General features: G+C 36.7%; 2 protein-coding genes and 1 long non-coding RNA gene across 4 annotated transcripts; 1 reads left to right on the forward strand and 2 right to left on the reverse strand.

Annotated features, from left to right (window-relative positions):
- Positions 1-3,713: 3,713 nt before the first annotated feature.
- On the reverse strand, positions 3,714-10,179 carry LOC114516326 (coiled-coil domain-containing protein 178-like). 2 transcript variants are annotated; one of them, XM_028535766.1, is made up of 21 exons: positions 9,891-10,179; positions 9,613-9,819; positions 9,320-9,477; positions 8,965-9,232; positions 8,764-8,862; positions 8,412-8,463; positions 8,116-8,328; positions 7,887-7,990; positions 7,469-7,518; positions 7,269-7,364; positions 6,775-6,911; positions 6,609-6,687; positions 6,303-6,470; positions 6,063-6,131; positions 5,824-5,916; positions 5,472-5,585; positions 5,079-5,224; positions 4,908-4,993; positions 4,731-4,804; positions 4,460-4,609; positions 3,714-4,192 (listed from the first exon to the last, which is right to left on the reverse strand). In XM_028535766.1, exons 1-21 carry the CDS (start codon positions 10,096-10,098, stop codon positions 3,941-3,943), a joined length of 2,823 nt encoding a protein of 940 aa, XP_028391567.1. In that variant the 5' UTR covers positions 10,099-10,179; the 3' UTR covers positions 3,714-3,940. The 2 variants fall into 2 exon arrangements, with proteins under 2 accessions (XP_028391567.1, XP_028391566.1); XM_028535765.1 differs by having other exon boundaries at positions 9,604-9,819.
- A 405-nt stretch (positions 10,180-10,584) lies between these two features.
- On the reverse strand, positions 10,585-15,218 carry LOC114516039. Its single transcript, XR_003686261.1, has 3 exons — positions 14,775-15,218; positions 11,729-11,815; positions 10,585-11,266 (listed from the first exon to the last, which is right to left on the reverse strand). It is a non-coding gene; the product is annotated as an uncharacterized LOC114516039 (long non-coding RNA).
- Positions 15,219-17,280: 2,062 nt separating this feature from the next.
- On the forward strand, positions 17,281-21,826 carry LOC114516324 (vesicular glutamate transporter 1-like). The gene is made up of 11 exons (XM_028535763.1): positions 17,281-17,467; positions 18,584-18,826; positions 18,944-18,977; positions 19,073-19,272; positions 19,553-19,640; positions 19,715-19,807; positions 19,919-20,046; positions 20,186-20,335; positions 20,532-20,661; positions 20,850-21,088; positions 21,284-21,826. Exons 2-11 carry the CDS (start codon positions 18,611-18,613, stop codon positions 21,599-21,601), a joined length of 1,596 nt encoding a protein of 531 aa, XP_028391564.1. The 5' UTR covers positions 17,281-17,467; positions 18,584-18,610; the 3' UTR covers positions 21,602-21,826.
- Positions 21,827-22,876: the final 1,050 nt, after the last annotated feature.

Below are 22,876 nucleotides of genomic sequence, written 5' to 3' on the forward strand. Positions count from 1 at the left end.
GTCAAAATTGACCAAAATGGTAAGGGGTAAGCCTTACCATTTTGGTCAATTTTGACGACTTTTTCAACTTTTCAAAAAGTGTCTCAAAATGCTCTAAAATGAAAGATATTAGTCTTAGGAATTCATTTTTAGCATTTTAAAACAGTTCTTGAAAAGTTCAAAAAGTCGTCAAAATTGACCGAAATGGTAAGGGGTAAGCCTTACCATTTTGGTCAATTTTGACGACTTTTTCAACTTTTGAAAAAGTGTCTCAAAATGCTCTAAAATGAAAGATATTAGTCTTAGGAATTCGTTTTTAGCATTTTAAAACAGTTCTTGAAAAGTTCAAAAAGTCGTCAAAATTGACCAAAATGGTAAGGGGTAAGCCTTACCATTTTGGTCAATTTTGACGACTTTTTCAACTTTTCAAAAAGTGTCTCCAAATGCTCTAAAATGAAAGATATTAGTCTTAGGAATTCGTTTTTAGCATTTTAAAACAGTTCTTGACTTTTTCAACTTTTCAAAAAGTGTTTCAAAATGCTCTAAAATGAAAGATATTAGTCTTAGGAATTCATTTTTAGCATTTTAAAACAGTTCTTGAAAAGTTCAAAAAGTCGTCAAAATTGACCAAAATGGTAAGGGGTAAGCCTTACCATTTTGGTCAATTTTGACGACTTTTTCAACTTTTCAAAAAGTGTCTCAAAATGCTCTAAAATGAAAGATATTAGTCTTAGGAATTCATTTTTAGCATTTTAAAACAGTTCTTGAAAAGTTCAAAAAGTCGTCAAAATTGACCGAAATGGTAAGGGGTAAGCCTTACCATTTTGGTCAATTTTGACGACTTTTTCAACTTTTGAAAAAGTGTCTCAAAATGCTCTAAAATGAAAGATATTAGTCTTAGGAATTCGTTTTTAGCATTTTAAAACAGTTCTTGAAAAGTTCAAAAAGTCGTCAAAATTGACCAAAATGGTAAGGGGTAAGCCTTACCATTTTGGTCAATTTTGACGACTTTTTCAACTTTTCAAAAAGTGTCTCAAAATGCTCTAAAATGAAAGATATTAGTCTCAGGAATTCATTTTTAGCATTTTAAAACAGTTCTTGAAAAGTTCAAAAAGTCGTCAAAATTGACCAAAATGGTAAGGGGTAAGCCTTACCATTTTGGTCAATTTTGACGACTTTTTCAACTTTTCAAAAATCAACCAAATATGCTCTAAAATGAAAGATATTAGTCTTAGCAAGCCATTTTTAGCATTTTAAGACAGTTTTTGAACAGTTGAAAAAGTCGTCAAAATTGACCAAAATGGTAAGGGTAATTAGCCTTACCATTTTGGCCAATTTTGACCACTTTTTCATTGTTCTGAAAACTAACCAATTGTGCTCTAAAATGAAAGATATTAGTCTGAAGAAGCCATTTTTAGCATTTTAAGACTCGTTTTGAACAGTTCAAAAAGTGGTCAAAATTGACCAAAATGGTAACGGGTAAGCCTTACCATTTTGGTCAATTTTGACGATTTTTCAATGTTCCAAAAACCTACCAAATATGCTCTAAAATGAAAGGTATTTTGGTCAAAATTGACGACTTTTTCAATGTGACGAATTTTTCAGCATAAAATAATACATTTTAATACTTGAACGGAAAATTACCGACTTTTCAATGTTCCAAAAACCAACTAATTATGCTCTAAAATGAAAGGTATTAGTTTTACGAAGCCATTTTTAGCATTTTAAGACAGTTTTTGAACAGTTCAAAAAGTCGTCAAAATTGAACAAAATGGTAAGTGGTAAGCCTTATCATTTTGGCCAATTTTGACCACTTTTTCATTGTTCTGAAAACTAACCAAATGTGCTCTAAAATGAAAGATATTAGTCTTTGGAAGCCATTTTTAGCATTTTTAGACCGTTTTTGAATAGTTCAAAAAGTCGTAAATTTCGACAACTTTTTCATTCTTCTGAAAATTAAGCAAATGTGCTCTAAAATGAAAGACATTTGTCTTAGGAAGCCATTTTTCGCATTTTAAGACAGTTTTTGAACAGTTCAAAAAGTCGTCAAAATTGACCAAAATGGTAAGGGGTAAGCCTTACCATTTTGGCCAATTTTGATCACCTTTTCAATGTTCTGAAAACCAACCAAATGTGCTCTAAATTGAAAGGTATTAGTCTTAGGAAGCCATTTTTAGCATTTTAAGAGAGATTTTGAACAGTTCAAAAAGTCGTCAAATTGACCAAAATGGTCGGGGTAGTAAGCCATTACCATTTTGGTCAATTTTGACGATTTTTTGAACTGTTCAAAAACGGTCTTAAAATGCTAAAAATGGCTTGCTAAGACTAATATCTTTCATTTTAGAGCATATTTAGTTGGTTTTTGGAACATTGAAAAAGTCGTTAATTTTGACCAAAATGCTAAGGCTTACCCTTTACTATTTTATTAAATTTTGACGACTTTTTGAACTGTTCAAAAACTTCTTTCAAATGCTAAAAATGGCTTCCTAAGACTAATATCTTTCATTTTGGAGCATATTTGGTTGATTTTTGGAACATTAAAAAATCGTCAAAATTGACCAGAATGGTAAGGCTTACCCCTTACCATTTTGGTCAATTTTGACGACTTTTTGAAATTTTCAAAAACTCTTTTAAAATGCTAAAAATGGCTTCCTAAGACTAATATCTTTCATTTTAGAGCATTTTGAGACACTTTTTGAAAAGTTGAAAAAGTCGTCAAAATTGACCAAAATGGTAAGGCTTACCCTTACCATTTTGGTCAATTTTGAAGACTTTTTGAACTGTTCAAAAACTGTCTTAAAATGCTAAAAATGGCTTGCTAAGACTAATATCTTTCATTTTAGAGCATATTTGGTTGGTTTTTAGAACATTGAAAAAGTCGTCATTTTGACCAAAATGGTAAGGCTTACCCCTTTGTTCAATTTTGACGACTTTTTGAACTGTTCAAAAACTGTCTTAAAATGCTAAAAATGGCTTCCTAAGACTAATATATAAATACTATATACTAAATACAAACATTAAACAATATAACCATGCTTTGGTTATGATGTCAAATATTTCGATATGGATAACCACGCTGGTTAAGTGGTCTAATTCTTGTCCAATGTACAGAGTGAGGAGAAAAAGGTGCTGCCTTTCAAATTCAAATTAGGCGCATGATATACAAAGCATGTCAAATAAGTGAACATTTATTAATTACAGAAATTGTGCTCCCTTTGGGAGACTTTCTTAATCCTTTCTTTGGAGACTTTGAAATTAAATAAGAATTTGACACTGCAAGGGCTTGAACCACCGCTTATGGACTAAACACTGCTCTAACCAACTAGGCCACCGCTACTGGTGGTGACAGACAATTTTTTTTATTTCATTTAATCCTTTCTTTAGAGACTTAAATAAGAATTCGCAACTTATGTTTTGACATTGGAAGGGCTTGAACGACCACCTATGGACTAACCACAGTCCTAACCAACTCGGCCACCGCTGCTGGTGGTGAAAGACGAGAGGTTCTTATTTCATTTTATCCTTTCTTTGGAGACTTTTAAATGAAATAAGAGTGATGATAATAAGGAAAACTTTGCCACTATAAAGTGATTTGTTTATGAGCCCAGTTACCCGAGATTCAACGAAGCGTGAGATGACTTTGAGGTATTGAATTGAAATAAGTCTTTATGACACCAAACAAGCACATGCTATTGTTCTGGTGATTATACGACTGCCAGGATCATGTTATCTGCTCATTTCAATACCTCAAAATCATTTCACGCTTCGTTGAATCTCGGGTAACCGGGCTCATGTAAACAGCCCCTAAAAGTCGGTGAAAAACAGCTCGTACCGTCGAATGATATTGGAAAAGCAAAACTTTAAGTATCATTATAACATTTTAAGGCTGATTTTGATGCTTTGGAGATAAGCTGATGATATGCTAGAATCTCTATATCTATACCTAAATGAAAATGTTATATCACGCCATAGGCATCGCACGTATTTTACAAGACTCCCCTAAAGACGTGTTTTTATGACCATCGGATGTGCTTTCTAAAAAATTGTTGATATGTTTTACGACGGCAGTTAATTCTTGTTGCAGATCAAAGAGCTTATCGTTATTTTTTTTGCTGCTAAGCTGAAACTGTGCTACCTGATACTTGCTGTTCAAACCGCGTAACTTGTAGTAGTGTTGAAGGCAAGTGCGTAGCCGTCCCTGTAACGTATGTAACTGCAAAAAAAAGGAACAAACTCGTAAACAAAATGTAAAAGGTAGGTTACAGTTATTATGTCCTGCAGCCGTTACAGGCGCTATAAACAAACGGCTTGTTTATATTTTCAATCACTATATATTTCACGAACGGTCAGAATATTTGACACTATTTTGGTTCGTTATACATGTAGTTCGTTATGAGTATAAGGTGGAGTTTATGTTCAGAAAAATACGGGCTAAATTTCAGCAATTTTGGTAAAATGGTAAAAGTATATTGCGCCTTACCTCCCTGTGATCTTTTAAATGAGTTTCTTCGTTAACTATTTTTTCGTAATTTGTAAAAAACAACTCTTTTACTTTCAAAAATTGACAACAAAGACTTTGATATCTTTCGGCTAGATCTTTGTTTTCTGCCAACTTTTCTTCAAGAGCAATCTGAAAAAAAATTCAATGCAACAACATTCTTCATTACCAACAAAAAAATGACCTTCACTCTTCAGGGATGCTGATTTTCAGACGAATAGAATCAATGAGTAATATTCTTGAGAGAATTTACCGATGTTTCCTCTAGTATCGTGGTTCGGTTGTTCATGTGAGAAACATGTTTTCCTTGTGTACAAGATAAACGTTCTAATGAAAATAACGAAATAAACTGATTACATTCCATACAAAAACACCTGAAACTATAAATGCTAATTTGTGATCTTATAAATCTGAAGAAAAACAAAATCACCTTCTGCATCATAGATGGCTTGTTTTAAATTATCCATGACAGCAATGCTTGCTTCAAGACGAAGTTTAACTTCCTTGCTGTCTTCCCTTTAAAAAATAACCATAAAAGTTTTGTTTTGATGTCAAACTCGAGTAGATCCAATGAACAATATCCGATGATATTTCAACTTACTCTAACTCGTCAATTTCTGCTTCAGTCGAGTGAATGAGTCGACGCATCATAACGGTCGAAGATGCCATATCTTTCATTTTCTTTGTCATCATATCGGATCTCCATTGAATGTGGTCCATATTCTGCTGTAGTTCCAGCGTTTTTTGCTATACGAAGATAGTAAAAAATAGAATATCAATCATGAAAAAATAGAATATCATCATTTAACACAAACAATTTATTAAAACATTATGAAACAGTAATATTATATGAAACATTGTTACCGGCCAAACAGGCAAATTTAAAGCGATTGAAAAAAAACACTATCCGAAAGATATAGCGCTATCCAGCTTTCGAACAACTGGCCCCAGTACCACACAAGTAATTGGAAGCTTCAAGCAAAAGTTCTATCACCTTTCCCTGTTCTTCCTTGGGTCTTAATTCTGCAATCTTTGCTCTGTATTTTGATTCCACATCAACTCGTTGCTGATTCAACTTGCCGAGAACATCATTGATCTGTGAAATAGTCTGAGAGACGAAACGTTGGATAGTTTTAGCAACAGGAAGAATCGTTTGCAGTCTCTTTAAAAGACTGAATTACTAAAGGCATTAAAACAGAGACGTTTAGCTATATAATTAGAACCGCGTAAGGAAAAATCTCGTTTACAATAGCAATTTTAAATAGAGTAGAATTAATCGACCCCAAGTTATTATTATCGACTTCTCGCTGGTAGATATGAGAGTAACTTCATTTGTCATTACTTACATCTTTTCTCTGAGCGTGTTCTTTTTCTAATTTTTCAACTTGTTCCCGAATGCGTATCAAAACTTTATCAGCGTCCTGTGCTTGTCGAGACATCTAAAACAATAACAAAAATCCTAGCAAATGCTTTCTCTAAATTGGATGCTATGTATATCCTATCAAGGGATTGGATACTGTAGCACATGCAACAGAACAGTAATCTGAGAATATATGACTGAGCCACATATGAAGGATATCAATACCTTTTCTTTCTTTTTCTTTGAGTCCAGACGCGATCTTAGTAAATCCGATGTGTCTGTTGCAATTCGTGCCTAGAAGTCGAACACGAGGTCACAGTAACTTACGGTTAACATATGCTAGCTCAACATGTGGTTAACATTATTACGTTGTTCTAATCGAGAAATGGATTTCTAATTGACAGCTAGTTCTTCCAGTAGCCCTTTTCCCGCGTTTGGAAAGAATATAGCTACATAGTTGTTTACCTGAAGTATCGTCCTGTTGTTCGACTCTTCCTTTAGCTGATTCCTCAACGATTGTTCTGAACTCTTCAAAGACTCTTCCTCAGTAAAGAAATCTTCTTCTACTCTTGCTTTTGATATTTTTAGTGAATGATTTAAAGTTTTCAGTTTCTTTGCTTCTTCGTTCATCATCTGAAACATATAAAAAAAGATTGTCTGAGATATAGTAACAAGTTTTACTGGCATAACTTGCAGATCACAAAAATCTCTCTACAACCATCTCGCTCCATGTTTTTACCTCGTTTATTTAAAAATTGTTAATGTCCTAACCTCAATGTGCTGTTTTATCTTCTCTGCTTCCTGACCACCTCTGATTAACGCTTTCTTTTCTGAAGTTCTCTGCTTTTTCCTGAGAAATAAAAGAACATTTACTGTACTTCCACCTTTCGCAAAGTGTCCGCCATTAAAAAGAAATAAATCAGAAGAACAAACTTACAGTTTTTCAGTGTTCTTCACAGTATTGTCCATGTCGTCCCTCATTCCTTTGTTTCTTCGCGATAATTCTCTCACTTGAATCTCGTATTGTTTTATTTCTATCCTTAGTTTTGTAATCGAAGACTGGTATTCACTCTCCTAGTATTATGTATAACACAATATATAATAATGGATTAATGCCGTCTTAAAACAAGCCAAACAAAAATTGCATTAAAGCATCCCAAATCCCACTACGCGCAATTTAGGGTTTGGTAGGAAATTAGGAATGAAATTTGGACCATCTATTTAAGTAGTCCAAATTTCATCAATTCTCAATTTTATCCGTACCAAAACTGAAATTTGACTAACTCATTTTGTATGGCAATTTAAAATTTCATCCTTACCATTTTTTCACTACCGTACCAAAAATTGTGCGTAAATAAAGAATAACTGTATTACTATATATATTTGATCAAAACATCAAGTTTGCTTGGTCTGATAAAAATAAAACATTACCATGATAAGATTATCCTTCTTCAACTGTTCATTTTCCTCTGTCAATCTAGAGTGCTCTGAAGTCTGATACACAATCTTTTCTCTTAATTTTCCAACCTGGGGAAAAACAAAATGTCTGAAGAAAAACATACTTTTCATACAGGATAATCCGGCTTCATTAAATTAAGATTTAAAACTCTGTTTTCATTATTTGTATGTACCTTGTCGTGTTGTCCTGCCTCTTGACCTTTAACTCTTTCTTCACGTTTTTCTAAAGGAGTAAATGCACCTGGGTAAACCTAATTTGCAATTTACCTTGTCGTGGATTTGGACATGAAATCATTACCTAATCATCAGGGGCCAGTTTTATGAAAGCGGGATAGTGCTATTCATGCAGCCGATAGTGATTCCTCAACCCTTCTAAAAATGCTCGAAAGGTGATAAAATTTTATCTTTGGGACCAACAATTATTAAAGAGGGTCCTTGATTTAGGAATATTAAGAATTAATTAAAGTTATAGCAAAGAACAAGTGATTTTAAAGTGATTGAAAAAAACACGTACTATCTGGTGGATAGCCGCACTATCCGGCTTTCATACAACTGGCCCAAGTACAGTCTTTAAATAAATCATCAGCTCACCTAGGTTCACACATTGTTCAGCATTTTCTTTCAATGTATTCTTCATATCACTGATAGTATGAACATTTGATGTGTAGTTCATTCTCAGCTGGGCCAGCTCATCACTATTTCGAATGAAAAATTCACACAAATCTCAGTACTTAGAATTATAGCAGTCAATGCAGCAACACATACTTCAACAAGACTAGGCCAGGCTAGCTGGTGCCTGAAACACCAGCTAGTGTATTACCTGACTTCATTAAGTAGATTTCGATATATATCCACATCTTGCTTGATTAATATCCTTTCCTGAGCAGCCAGCTTTTTCGCTTGTTTCGTCTTCATTTGAGTTGCTTCAAGACGCTTCAATGTTTGTCGTAATTCCTCATCAGTTTCATCTTGTTTTGACTGGATACTTGCCATTGCAATATCCTCAATTTCTAACTTCTCTCGAACTAATGGACTACGACGGAAATCCATAAATTGCAGATTCTATAGTTTCAATACTTATACTTGAATGTAAACTTCAATCATGAACATACTTACCAACTCTCTTTGGAAGACTCCAACTCACCAATGATTTTTAAATGATGCAATTCTGCAAAAAAAACTTACTTTCAATCAAAGATTGAAACTTCCTTGACTAACATATTTCAAATTAATCAAATTCCTTATTATTCGATCCACATTATTCAAATTCCACATTATTCCACATTATACGGCCCGTACATTATTCCACCTTATTCCACATTATTCATCCTTATTCCACATTATATATTCTACACCAACCTTATTCATTTGACACATAGGACAGATTGTGACTAGTATACAATCCCTAAATTAACTAGTACATATCTGACTAATCCTTTTTAATAAAGGAATCAATGCTTGCACTCACCTGCCTGATCAACTTTTCTTCTTAACCTAGCCTCTAATCGTCCTTGATAGGCGCAGTGCCACTTTAATTCATTGATGTCAATTGCACAAGATTCATGCTCTGTAAAAAATGAATTAGATGATGTATAATGCACTGTATAAAACTTCATGAAGAACCACAAGGAGAGCAGAATAGGTGTTTAATAACTATAATGAAATATACCTCTTTGAACAGCAACAGGAAGTTCTAGCAATCGTTTGAAAGCAAACTCATCAATCTGAGTTCCTAAATGGCTTACACGTTGTCTTTCATTCACTAGCATTTGCTGCGTGCTCAGTCTATCATCTTCCATTCTCTTCAATAATTTCATTACTTCATCAACAACGTCATAACCAATGTGGTGCGCAGGCAGCGCAGCTGAGCTGACCTTGTCTGCAGAAACTAGTGTTAGTTCACTCTGTAATGTTGGTGATGTTTCAATGGGCCTGTCCTAGAAAAATTAAGAAAAACTGATGAGGAAACAGTTTTTCAGGGACTTGGTTACAGGTGGTTTTTGCATGTAGCCAGCTCACATTACCTGTGACAGAGAATGATTTGAAGATTGAAATTCTTGGTCATTATCATAAGGAACAATCTCGGACAATGGGGAATATCGAATAGATGAAAACTCAATACTTGAGGGAGCAGATGTATCCGCACATGACATGAGGCAATGATCACCGTTTGGGGGATTTTCTGAAATTGAGTAAAACACCACTTAAATATATTTTTCATGAGTGGAATGTATCTACTTAGGGAATGATTATAGAACATCAGGCAAATAGGGGTAATGTTAGGGAACTGAAATGAGTTATATTGTACCTGTAGTACCTTCAGTTGGATGGTGGCAGTCAACTAGATTTGATGTCCATTCCTCTTGTATAGGAGTAAGATTTGCAATATGATCTTTTAACTGTTGTAGATGTGTTGTGGCTTTCCTCACGCATGGGGAAACACATGTTGTGAATTCGCAGCTATCTCGTCTGGAAAATTTTGAGGAGACTGTTGACCATCCCTTGATCAGCGTTGAAAGTCTACCTAAGAATTTAGGAAATAAAAAGGCAGTGAGTAGCGACTATAGTCGATTACAATGCAGGTATACATTTTACCTTTTGATACTGTTTCATCTTTCACATTTCCTGCGCGAGTGTCTTCTTTATCAAGGACAACAACTAAAGGCAACTCGGCACAATCAGAATTTTCGTTTGAAACATCTTTATTAAACAAACTTGAATCACAAGAAGCCATTGTATTTTGCAAACATTCTTCTCTCCCGGGAAGCGGAACTACTGCGTCAAATTTTGCAGGTGTTGGCATGGTGAGATTGTACTTTTTAACAAATATATTAACCGTAAATCACTTTACAAACAAAACAAAAACATACAAAACTTCAGCGCCATGTTTAAAGCTCACGGTTGCTTTGGCAACAGTGACGCAATACTGCATGACAAACGCCGGAAAAATTTCTCGCGTTCAAATTATCATTTATCAGGCGAATTTAGACGGGTCAGAAAGTATATGCATAGAAAATGAGTAATAAGGCAAACGCTTGGAAATCACAAGATTTAAACACTTAAGGCTAAATGTTTTGAAACAATCCTTGTTGGTTTTGAACGTCAAAATAGTCATTATAAACTGTCCTGCCTTTGTTTTTGATTTCCAAACAAAAATCGGCTTCTGCCACGAGTAATGATTGATCTCGAACGTGCCATAATGTGATTCTGTTTTTTTATCTTCCTAAAACTTCTCAATTATGAATTCCTGTGATAACAGGCAATTGTTATAACGTAAACAATGTAATTAAATTGTATAAATATAGTCAGTTTGTTTTATATATATATACCTTGGCTTTGCTGCTCAATTGTCTCATTCAATCATTACTTTATAATATTTACCTATTTACAAGAACTAACTATTTAAGTGCTGTTTTTGGGAGACGTTCCTCTTTCCATCATCGATTGAACATTTTTTAAAAGTTTATACGCGCAATATGCAAATCAGTAGCTGGTCAATTGTAAAGATTGGTCAATTGTAAATATTCTAGTTCACCACGTTAATCAATGTATTCACGAACAGCAACCAAGCAGAACCACCTTTTAGGTGAAAGAAAGATCACACAGATGATGAAGATGCCACAATAACATCATCAGCGTTGCTATGGAGACTGGTACGGAGCTGACGCCATTCGTAACTAATTGATTATACACTTCGAGGTTACAAAAATTGCCATCACAACAATGTACCTTGCATTCCAACGCTTTTGAACTGTTCAATAATTTCAGACAAGCTACGTGAGCGGAGACACATGTACGATTACTTTCCGCGCATGTCTTATACGTCAACACGGAATTCGAGATGGTCCTGCGAATGCTCAGACAGTGAGAAGCATTCTTACAATTTGTTTTTTTTGCTACGCAAGAAGATTCTCCAGGTTTAATAGCCAACGTTTTGTTTGGTTTACATGTATAACAGTGTAACGCTGAACCTAAAAATGACATGAAAAAGTCGATACTGAATCGACGTTTTGAAACCGGGAGTGCACTGGGGACAGCTTAATTCGAGGCTGAATTCACCAAAAGTTTTTAACCCACAAGACTTTAGGAACTTCAGAGGTCTCAGGCTTAAAGGGACACTTTTTAGACAAGACGAATGTCTTAAAAATCAAAATTGCGTAGAAAATGCACTTATGAAATTGTATTTTCCTTCTCACATTAAAATTATAGTAAGGGCTTAGACCTCTGAAGTTCCTAAAGTCTTGTGGATTAAAGACTTTTTGTGAATTAAGCCTCAAATTAAGTTGTTCAAAGTAAATAAATCAGGCAAACAGGCAAATTCAATGCAACTTTGCAATACAACAGGCAATGCAACTTTGAAAAAACGAGTGCATTTCATTTAAGGATCAGGAAAAGGTATAATACATTCAATAATGTAATACATTTATACCTACCAGTTGTAATCAGCGAGATGCTCAGCAAAATTCTATTTACTAACTGCGTCATTAAGTCACCAACGTTAGAACTGTACTGAGAAAACTCTGAAATTAAATTCAATATGTCAGTATCTTGTAGTCTAAAGCCGATATATAGAGACTTGCTCATGATAACTGATACCAACAGAATATATAGAGACATATAATATGGTGTTTGCGTCCGAAAATCCTAAAACTTTTGATGAAGATAGACGGTACAGGCGTACAGCTCATAGCTATGGCACAGCGTATCTGGGGGGGGGATCCACTCTAGTCCATTTGTGATATAATTCACCTGTTCGACACCGGGAAAAGCGCGGGATTGAAATGGAGAAAATTGTGGCCAGAAAATCTCTTAGTAAAGATCTTCCCACTAAATGTCAGAGGTTATCAAGTCAACACCTCCAAGAGCTACTTGAAAGGGACATGGAGTATGTCCAGTTTTTTATTTTAGTTTTTGAAAATTCGAAGAATAAATTATAATATATCGTCCTTGTCGATAAAAACTCAGACTTCGACCTCTGGAGATGGACTATACTCTATAGGAACGGGCACATGTGAAGCGGGTATATTTTTAACACGTAAATTCGTAGAATTTGCACATGGCGTTATTGGCATATATCCGATAAAGCGCGACGAACAATTTACTGATGTGATTTCATCATAAAAATGCTATCTGAATGCCATCCAGGAAAATATTGAATGTGACGCGTGCCACAGTCTTTGTTATCATAGGAAGAACAGTTTAGAACTGATAGATGATATAGGGTTATTCTTTTGTACGAGGTGGAATCTCTGTGTTCATCCATTTCATAAGGAATATATGATAAAAAAATCTTGGCTAAATTTCCTAGTTTTAGTCAAGTAAGTGAAGTAAGTGATGCTCAGCACTTACAGGTTCAGTATTGAAAATAATCAGCGAGATGATCACCTTCCCGTCCGACGAAACAAAACAACAATTCTATGAAGACGAAGTCGTCTAACTCGTCTTGAATTTTTGTTGATGTATCCACACAAATGGCAAATATACCCTAGCTAGCCTCGAAGCGTTAGTGATAACATCAACGCGTAACGCTCTTGAATTCCTGACAAGATATTTCAACGCCACTATGTCGGCAAAACCTGAAGAGAACACCGTGCGTTCGCCAGTTGATAATTTTCTATTTGTCTTCAGATATGCTCTCGTATGTTGAGCGATATTGTCCGCAAATATCTCAAGAATGTACCGACCGACAAATTAGATGCTTCTAAACAATGTCCCTTTTTTTTCCTGTCTTAAATGAATTGAATCTGCCAAGTTTAGTTAAAGTTCGTCCAAGTCACAAGAGTGTCAATTAAGTAATCCTCGTTTCACTGGAGTTTACCTCAAGAAAGTTTGGTGTTAAAAACACGATGTTTCTACTTTCTATTCTCCATCTTTCGACCACGAGGGAAGCCGCAAACACCGAGCGTGTGAAAACCATCTGCCCACCCCGGGGCAAAACATCGTAGTTATCAAGAAATACGATGAAAAACCTGCTTAATAAAAATTCGGCTGGATCTGCGGGTTGAGAGTTCGAACATATTTTGTGGGCAAATTTTGACATTGATTACGATGTTCCGCGAAGGTCGAAAGGCGGAGAAGAATTTAAAACACGATCATCTCGGCATCTGGTCCCGTAAAAAATTGACGTCAAATCGCATCACGCAAGTAATTGTGGACATGGGCAGTTAATAATTTGATACATTTTTGGCTGAACAGGCCTGGGCCATGCGGCAAATTCAGTTAGTACAAACAGCTTGATACACAGAATTTTGGATTCCAATAGCCTGCCGAAGTCAATATTCATTCAAAACATAGCCCGCGGTATGGCTATATATGGTTTGACAATGAACAATGTCGTTCTCAGGAAAAAAAAGCTGCAATTTCAACTCGTACGCTCCCGAATTACCGCAAACCCGTTACCGCTATTGATTGGTGTAACCAAATAACATCTCAGGGGTCAAAAAGTGGTTTGGTTTGGACGGAAATCAAGCGGAAAACCAATTCCGTTTTTCAAACAGAAATTTCCAATTACATATCCGCAACAATTGATTCCTGAAGCGATCCCATAAAAAATAGCTTATTCATATCGTCATCTGCCTGCAATAAAACACTGTGCACTCAACTGAGCCAGCGACTTTCCACCTTATCACGAGAATGAAATTACAGTCAGTGAAAGCTTTAAAACATATTATTTTGTCTTCTATAGCTGCATCATTATATATACGTCATATCAGTCTGGCTACCGAAATTGCTTTGTTGATTACAGGCAATGCTAACTTGGAAAGGGCAAAACAGTCTTCAATCATACCTTGAATGCCCTTTCAAAGGCGAGCGCGTGAGAAACAAATTGGCAAATGATCGCCTTCTCAGTTACCTATACGGCTTAAAATGATTGGATGCCAAAACAGACATTCTCAAGCTTGTGTGAAACCAATTATTAATTGAAAACATGCAATTTATAGCTACGACGATATAGTATACCCTGTCGTGATTACTTCCAGCTTCGCGGTAACGACAAACCATTCTGATAAACATAACTTTATACGCAACGGATTATTAACAGTCGCCATGGGACTGTTTTCAAGACTCTTCCACGAGAGATTAAGTTTTCCGTGAACATATGGAAACGCTATGCATAATCAGTTAAATTGCCTTCCCCGCGTAAGAAAAGCTTTAATTGAATATCAGCGTTTTATTTAGACTCCAAATGGCCTTCCTATTATTAGACAGCGTTCGAGGCCTATTTTAGCTGCTGCCTGCTGCAAACTGGCGATTAAAATTGTACAAATGGTGAAACGGAACGCCAGAGGTTTGGATTGACATTTTTCGCGGCGAACTCAATCGATCCTACGCTTTGTAACTCGCTATACAACTCGCTATAGCAACTGCAGACCGTGAAAAATATTGCGGTTGAAAATCCGCTCCAAAATAGCTTCAATAACTAATACTAGCACTTATTGGCTTGCGTTGAATAGCAGATTAAATCTCCAACACACTTACATTAAAAGCTTGTATTGAACGATTTTAACGACAATTCAGGGTCCCTCAACGTAGCGCCTCTACTTCTTGACAGCTGTGAGCCGGAAAATAACTTGCGGGGTGCCGTAAACTGCGATATGTTTATTCCTTACAAGTTGACATGACGTGGCATCGCTTATCTCCCTATTCTTAAGATGAATTGATAGCATATCGATAAGATAAACGTATGATTGTGCTGTTTACGCAGTAATGCTCTCCCTCCTACTCATCGATACTAGACGACGGCCTGCACACATGCAGCGACCAAAACTTGGTCATAAACTTGAAACCCGAATTATTGAAATAAAACGTCTTGCATGTGGTGACAAAATCGTCGAGCACTTAACAGTCGGGCAATTGTCGGTCGCTTCGGAAGAAAGCTGACCTTATTTGTTTGTTGGACGAATGATCTCGTGATGAGAATGTTTGCATAATATATATTATGCATGGGTACACGGAAAATCTACATTATATGTGCTGGACCTATAGATGCATCCTATATATGCATGGGTGCGGAAAGGGTACCCTTCCTTAGTTAACCCCATATTCGAATTTGTAAAGCAAGCAAAGATCATTATAATTCCGTTTTGCAATCATTTTATGATGAAAGAAGAAATGTCCATTTTGGATTCAGTACGGTTCATTTCCAAGGGAAGTTCACCGAACGGCTGGCTTGAATCCAATTGCTATATACAGCTGAGCTTTAAGCCAACTGCAGTTATAAATCTTTCAGCTCAAGTGCCGGATTAAAATAGCCAAGTTCATCGAAGTTTAAGACCGAAGAAATTGGGAGTTCAAAAGATTTCTAATGTCCACATGATGATCTGACATACCACTCCATGATTTCATATGTAGCCAACTGCCTGCTTAGGTTATTATACCATGCCCCTCCAACACGTCTATATTATGAGTTGTTGAATAAAAATAAAAATTAATCAGTCTTATCTATCATATACTTGACGTCTTGTATATGTTTAAAAAGAAAAAAAATATCTAAAAAACAGTGATATCTTGAAATCCAAGATTCTCATTATTGCAAAACGGACGCGCGGATAGCCGCCGTTGTGAGTTTCAAGTGCGTTGATCCAAATCTTGAATTTCATGATGCTTTATAATTCATGCATGCTTTGAGCATTTTCTTTAGGCTACGGGTGCTTCCTCTTTAAGCGGCCAAAATGGTCAAACTTGTCATATTTGGTTAAGAATATAGCGGTTTAATATATTTCCCGAGTCGGGAAGATGTATAAATAACGATCTACTTGAATGCAGAGTTCTCCAGTGAAACACTCTACAATACCATGCAGTAATCTTTCTGTAGTGAAATACAACAGGAACAGTTTGGCCGTTTTCACCGTGTAAAGGAAAGTGCCGAGTGTTTCTCGTTAAACCAACTCCTTTAACAACATGACGCATATTAAAAAAATTCGACCAGACCTCAGTAGAGTGAGTAGACACATCAACAAGATACATAGCGTAGATTAAAATGTCTATTTTCTGAATGTAGCTATGTTTGCATGCATGAGATGACAAGGCTGGCAGGTGATAAACGAAGCACGCATAGATCATTGCGGAGTGCAGACCTCTTCAATTTGCAATTTTGGAATTAGTTGTTGAGGATTTATATATGGTATCATATGTACTGAACTTAAGACTTTTGTCTTTAAACACACATATTGGCTTAAATAGTGCATTAAATATTTCATTTTCAATCTCCTATACAGCTCTTAACGCGACAGTCCGTTTTAAAAGAGCATTACAATCCAGATGCATCTGTATGTATAAGTTCAGTTGGCTCCCTCCTACTATATAACCTCATCTTTCTACCCTTAATTTGCCAATGATGGCGTGGCTTTTTCGCCAATCAGTTTGCCGGCATACTTCAATCTCACCTTTTCGTTGGAGCCTTATAAGACTGGCTTTTGATAATAGTTTACTACCCAAGTATCGATTCACTGCAAGCTATGCGTTCCATTAGAAGATTTCATTATATTTCATGTTTGTATAAAGTCAGACAAAGTGCACACACAGGTGGCAAATCGATGTTTAAATTCATTCGAAAAGAACAAATCATGCAGTTGTCTTAGGCTTAGCTTATTTTGTTCACATGCACTGCAGCACGAGAGTTCCAACAACTTTCAATCAGCGAGTGGCTCCGTTTGTATGTTTAAATTTTCTCCTCAAACGAAATAGTAAATTATTTTAACCTTAGCGGGTTCGGTGAGGATTTTCAGGCACGTATTTCTTACGCAATATATGTACGAAATATTTACAATTTCATGACTATTTTAACAATATTGTCTGGAATGAATTTAGTGTTTCGTTGAAGAGACAAAAGTCTCCTATACGTTTGTAACTCGTGCAATAGACTGAAATCGACCGCTTGTACACCTTTCTTCTCCTCACTGCGGCAACTGCACGACTGAAAATCTTGAATCGTAATCAATAATTTAGCGATCTGCGCTGACAAAAAAATCACTTCACCGTGACGTACAAAATATCAATGAAATTTCAACTTCATTTCTTACTGAAATTTTTCTTTTCCTAAACACATATATCTAACTAAAAAATGGAATATCAGTCATGGCTATAGTTGGTTATATGTACTAACACCTGTTCACAAATAATCGTCCTTGGAACATCGAAAAACGGAATAATTTGCGTTTGTTATAAGGAAGGTATGTCGGTCAACTTATAGACCTATTCATCTTACTGCATTTAGGTGAATAAACTGCGTATTTAAATGCAAACTTGTTACGAAATGGTGCGATTTTCAAATATTAGTGACTCGAAAGAATGCATGGTTGGCTGTGTGCTTACCTCTAAACTATATCAGTAGATACATATATTATCTTTCAAATTGTTTAATATAAGCGATGGGACTAGCACAACAGGTAGACAGCAAGATGGAGCAAAGGTTTTCTCCAGATTTATGTATCTCTGGATTTATGAATAGAACTGTTGTTGGTGTACAGCTTGATCGGTATTTTCAGTTCACATCGGTTGTACAAGCGAAAAAAAGCCGATCGTTTTCAATATCATCATATGCAATGAAAGTGGATTCTAACGCCAAACAAAGCAATCCAATGTTGTTTTGTGCTCTTTCAAATTTACAGGTACTAACTGAATATCTTAGGCAATGTTTGTTGTTATTTGACTGCAACAATTAATACTGATACGACAACACGATGAAGCTAGATCAATCCAACTTTTTACATGATATTTATGCAGTCTCTTACAATCACTTTTCAGACCGCTTCACCGGGAACGAGTGACGATTTAGAGTTGTCGCACAGCTCTACCTCCCCCCCCTGCCCTTTTTTCAGACATTGCATTGTGAGAGAGGATATGCATGCGATGTGTGAAGGTATCCGGGAGACCGGGACCTTAGGTCTTTATACGATAGAAATGCGTCGATGAACGAAAGTGAAATAGGGGATGATGAAGGAAACGTGATTCTGGAGAAAAGGTCAAAGAAAAGAGATTAAAATGGAACAAGGAATGGATGGAGACTAAAAGAAATGATTAAGCAGGAAAATAAGCATTGTGCTCGCAGATCGCTTGTACAACCCTCTAAAAGTGGTTGATCTAACAACGACCATCTCATAGTCTTTTGAGACTAAAAAATGATAGAATAAATACCAAGAACAAGATGAGAAATATCTCTGATTTGATCAGAAAACGTTAAAGACAATGATGCATAAACACGGCTGAATCTAATATAGAGTCCAGAGGCAGAGATGATTTCAAACCAAAGTGTAGTTTAGTAAAATCTATTTTCAAACTTCATTTAGAGGTCACAAAGCTCGATATAGCCCACGATGACCGCCGAATCAATAGTAGAAAACGCAGAGCCTTCAAAGGATGAAAAGCAGATGGCAAAGAAGAAGCCGGGATTTCCAAAACGTTACGTCATAACGTTGATGTTGTTTCTAGGATTGGCTACACAATATGCACTTAGAGTTAACATCAACATCGCCATTACTGCAATGTGTAATAACATAACTGTCAAACAAAATGGATTTACCATAACAAAGGTATGTTCCAAATGCAATATTCGTATTGAAAAACATTCTAAAGAATCGAAAAACGATACAATTACTAGCTGAAGAAAAGCACTGTATCCTAACTGTCGTAATTGTTTTCAATTTCAGCCAGCAGAGTTTCACTGGAGTTCAAAACTGCAAGGTACGGTATCGATGTTAAGGAAGAATCTCCTTTTCCAGGTATCAAATTGTTTGTTCTTGTGAAACTGTGAAAGATGTCGCCTTTGCTTGTTACAGGAACCATTCTGGGATCTTTCTTCTATGGGTATATCGTACTGCAAATACCAGGAGGGTATCTGGCATACAGATTTGGCGGAACGAAGGTTTTTGGTTTGTCCTTATTCGCTGGATCCCTGATGACTCTGCTCACGCCATTGGTTGCGCGATTTTCCGTCGTCGCTCTTATTATCCTCCGTGTTCTAGAAGGAGTTTTCCTGGTAATATGACATACCTACCTGCATGACATACCGAGACTTCCATGTTTTCAGTGCACATTTGCAATGAGTGTTATAGAGAATCAAATTTTCAACTTGATATCAAGTCCTCAACTTGGTATTAGCCACAGCAATTGGAGTCGATCAAGTTTTTAGTCGTGAATAAAGTTCAAACCTCATACAGTCTCGTAGCAAACTACCGTGTAAAAATTCGCTAAAAACCCCCAATACCATGTGATGAAATAATTCGTGTTAGTTTTTCTTACTTTCGTTTTTAATTAAGGGCGTTCTTTTTCCTTGCAACCACGATATCTTAAGAAAGTGGGCACCAGCATCTGAGAAGGCAAGGCTATTTGCAATCACTGTCGCAGGTAAGCAAGCTGACGTAGCCAATTATTAACTTTTTACCATCGTAAACTTCAAAACTTTCATTCCGCACGACCAGGTTGTCCGGTTGGTACTATCATCACCATGCCTTTGTCCGGGCTCCTGACAAAATACGGACCCCAAGGTTGGGCTTCAACGTTCTATTGTTTTGGTGAGTATCCCAGTGTTCCGAGTGATCCCCGGTGGAGGGAGGGGACGCAGTTCCTCTACATAAGAATTTAGTGGACATCGTTTGACAACAAGTATTGTTCGTTGCTTGCAGGGGCTGTTGGACTGTGCTGGTCTTTTGTCTGGATGCTGATTGTTCATCCAACTCCCGATGAGCATCCGACCATATCCGACGAGGAGCGAGAATATATTATGAAAGAAACTGGCTCAAACCAAAGCATGGTAAGGCTTAGTAGGCAGACGATAAAAATTAACAGGTAGATTAAAAATAGACGCGTATGTTGGTATCAACGATTCAAATCGCTTCAGTCAAGATTACACAGTACCTCTGTTATTTGCACAAGCGTTTTTTTCTTTACAGAATGAGAAGGTTCCATGGTGTTCCATCATAACCTCTGCTCCAGTCTGGGCGGTTATCATTGCAAATTTCTCCGTCGACTGGGGATTGTACACAATCCTAATTTGCATTCCCAAATACTTTGTCGAGGTTCTGAAGTTTGACATTGCCAAGGTAAGGAATAACAGCCACCTCGGAAGGGTTGCCCGAAACTGTTCTCCCTTCTCCTAAAGTACAAAAAAATTCCACCCTGTCTGTACATTGTACAAAATAGATCTTTGTATGCATAAGCGTGATATTCAATAGCCTCTGTAAACCAGAGATCTTATTTGGTTATTATCAAGCGGTGATAATCTTGATTTGCTTGTAGACTGGTTTCGTCGCCTCTTTGCCTTACGTAGTGAAGGCTTTCGTTGGTCCAACAGGAGGACTTATCGTAGATTTGATGATCAAAAACGGAATGAGCGTCCGAAATGCGAGGAGATTGATCTTCACTATTGGTAGGTTAATCCGTTGGGGGAGTTCAGTCGATCGTTCTTTCGCCGGGGAAAATAACTGATGTGATCGCAGGCTACTACATACAGACCTCCCTAATTCGGCTAGGAGATCTTTAGTAGCTGATCTTGCCCTTAAAAACCCTGAGGTTAAATTTCATTGAGTTGTTTTAAAGTCGTTCATTTGTTCTTAGGTTGTACCGTCGCAGCCGTCTTCGTTCTTGCTGTTGGTTACGCCCCAAATCCCGTCATGGGGATCGCGTTTCTCTGCATTGGTGTGGGCATAACCGGGGTGAACGCAACAGGTTACGCTGTAAATCTGCTGGACATTGCGCCAAGGTTCGCCGGCGTCATTATGGGAATTACGAATGTCTTCGGTTCGTTACCAGGCTTCCTTAGCCCACAAATCGTTGGCATAATTACTGTGAATAAGGTGAGCTGAGTGATTCATGGAGATATTTACTAGCTTTCCGACAATAACTCACCATGGGGAGATTCTTTCAGGAGGAGGGGCTTTACTTTCAACGGGCGATCAAAAGGGATTTCTTGGGATACACAGGAGTAAATAGGAATTAAAGAACGGTAGATCCATTCTCACTTGTAATGTATGGTTACTGATATATTTTAGACCGCGGCTGAATGGCGTACCGTATTCTGGATAACATTCATCGTGTATTTGGCTGGTGTAGTTTTCTTCGGAGCTCTAGTATCAGGGGAGAAACAGGAGTGGGCAATGTCTCCGGAAGAGCTGAAAGCACATAAAGAGAAAGAAAAGGGGAAAGATGACAAAGAGCCGAAAACTGACGAGGACAAGGAAGAAAAAGAGAATAAGGAGGAAACACCAAATGGTGTGGCAGGGAACAAGGAAGGATCGGACGAGGCAGAAGGTGTGAAAGGTGGATCAGAGGACACATCGGGTGATAAAGGGGGAACAAGACGGTGGTGAGAGTAAGGAGGAATCAGATGACACTAAACCCGGTGAAGAGAAAAATGACGATGGTGAAACAAAGGAAGAACAACAGGATGAAAGCACGAAAGGAGGAGAAAATGATGATGGCTCTGACGCAAAAGAATAACTATGACTCGAGGACAAAATATGAAAGAAATTATACCAGCTTACCAGCTCATGAATATAGAAATCATTGTCTTGTGTTAAATTAAATAATTCCATGAAAGGTTTATCTTGTTTTATGATAAAACTCTGACCTAAAGAATAGTATTTTCACATCATCATTTCACTTATCTTATCCTCATTACAAAAATACGAGATTTCAAATTCCTTAAGACAAAGGTGAAAGACTGTCTTTAAAAGCCGTGCGTTAATGTCAGTGACTCAGTGTCTTTGATACCACTACTAAACTGATCATGGCTAGGAGATTGTTAAACCACCCCTTTTTATGTTGTTATAAAGTTCACTTTTATACCAGCAGGATTGTCGGGACCGTATGGGGAACAGCTCAATATTTTGGACCAATATAGCCACAAGTTTTGGTTCACTGTTTATTTTATTATTGTGCGCCCCAGACTACATCAACTCAACTCACATCAAAATCACAATCAACTCACTAATAGTGCCGCCTGTGAGATTATATAATTTACAACTATAGTGCTTCATTGTGCATTGTTCGTTGTGCATTTTATTGTGCGAAGTGTCATCGTTTCCGTTTTGTGATCATGTACACTTCCCGCTTTCTTCTGGTGCCTACGTATTAAATATCCCCTATATTACAAAATCGAAATTTTAATGGTCAGTTTCATATATACTCTGACTGTGACTACATAAAACTTTACATTCCCACAAATTCCTAAAACTATAAAAGTTACTAAAGGAGTTACTAAAGAAACTTGAAAGTAATTGAAATTAGTAAAATTACCCTGTCTGATCACACTTTATTTATTTAATTATTTACATTTGCCACATCATACTAACATTACGATACACAAAAAAGACGAAAAGCAAATACACACTGCAATGATGATGGCTGGGTAGCCACAACAGCGTTAGCCAATTACTGTTGTCACACTGATGCAACTATACTTAACTAAGTCAGTTCTTGGTGGTAAATAATCGTGTTTGGTCAGAATAAAAAGTTTCATCTATGGAAGCAGTCTGAAAATAATATAGCTAACAACCAGACCAGCCAGAAATGCAAACAGCATTGGGAATCTTGACATCTGACGTTTGTGCCGCTCAAACTCCGGGTCGACTAGCAAACGACTT

The sequence above is a fragment of the Dendronephthya gigantea genome, unplaced genomic scaffold (assembly GCF_004324835.1).
Source record: "Dendronephthya gigantea isolate DGI-Jeju-01 unplaced genomic scaffold, DenGig_1.0 000005F, whole genome shotgun sequence".
In the NCBI taxonomy this organism is placed as follows: domain Eukaryota; kingdom Metazoa; phylum Cnidaria; class Anthozoa; order Malacalcyonacea; family Nephtheidae; genus Dendronephthya; species Dendronephthya gigantea.

What these genes read in the sequence shown, in the direction of transcription:
- LOC114516326 (XM_028535765.1), bottom strand. Translation starts at nt 10,098, where the DNA reads ATGCCAACACCTGCAAAATTTGACGCAGTAGTTCCGCTTCCCGGGAGA. An exon ending in AGATGAAACAGTATCAAAAG is followed by an intron (nt 9,820 to 9,890) that starts GTAAAATGTATA and finishes CTAAATTCTTAG; the next exon opens with GTAGACTTTCAACGCTGATC. An exon ending in AACACGCTCAGAGAAAAGAT is followed by an intron (nt 5,586 to 5,823) that starts GTAAGTAATGAC and finishes TTCGTCTCTCAG; the next exon opens with ACTATTTCACAGATCAATGA.
- LOC114516324 (XM_028535763.1), top strand. Translation starts at nt 18,611, where the DNA reads ATGACCGCCGAATCAATAGTAGAAAACGCAGAGCCTTCAAAGGATGAA. An exon ending in TTCAACGTTCTATTGTTTTG is followed by an intron (nt 19,808 to 19,918) that starts GTGAGTATCCCA and finishes CGTTGCTTGCAG; the next exon opens with GGGCTGTTGGACTGTGCTGG. An exon ending in GAGATTGATCTTCACTATTG is followed by an intron (nt 20,662 to 20,849) that starts GTAGGTTAATCC and finishes ATTTGTTCTTAG; the next exon opens with GTTGTACCGTCGCAGCCGTC.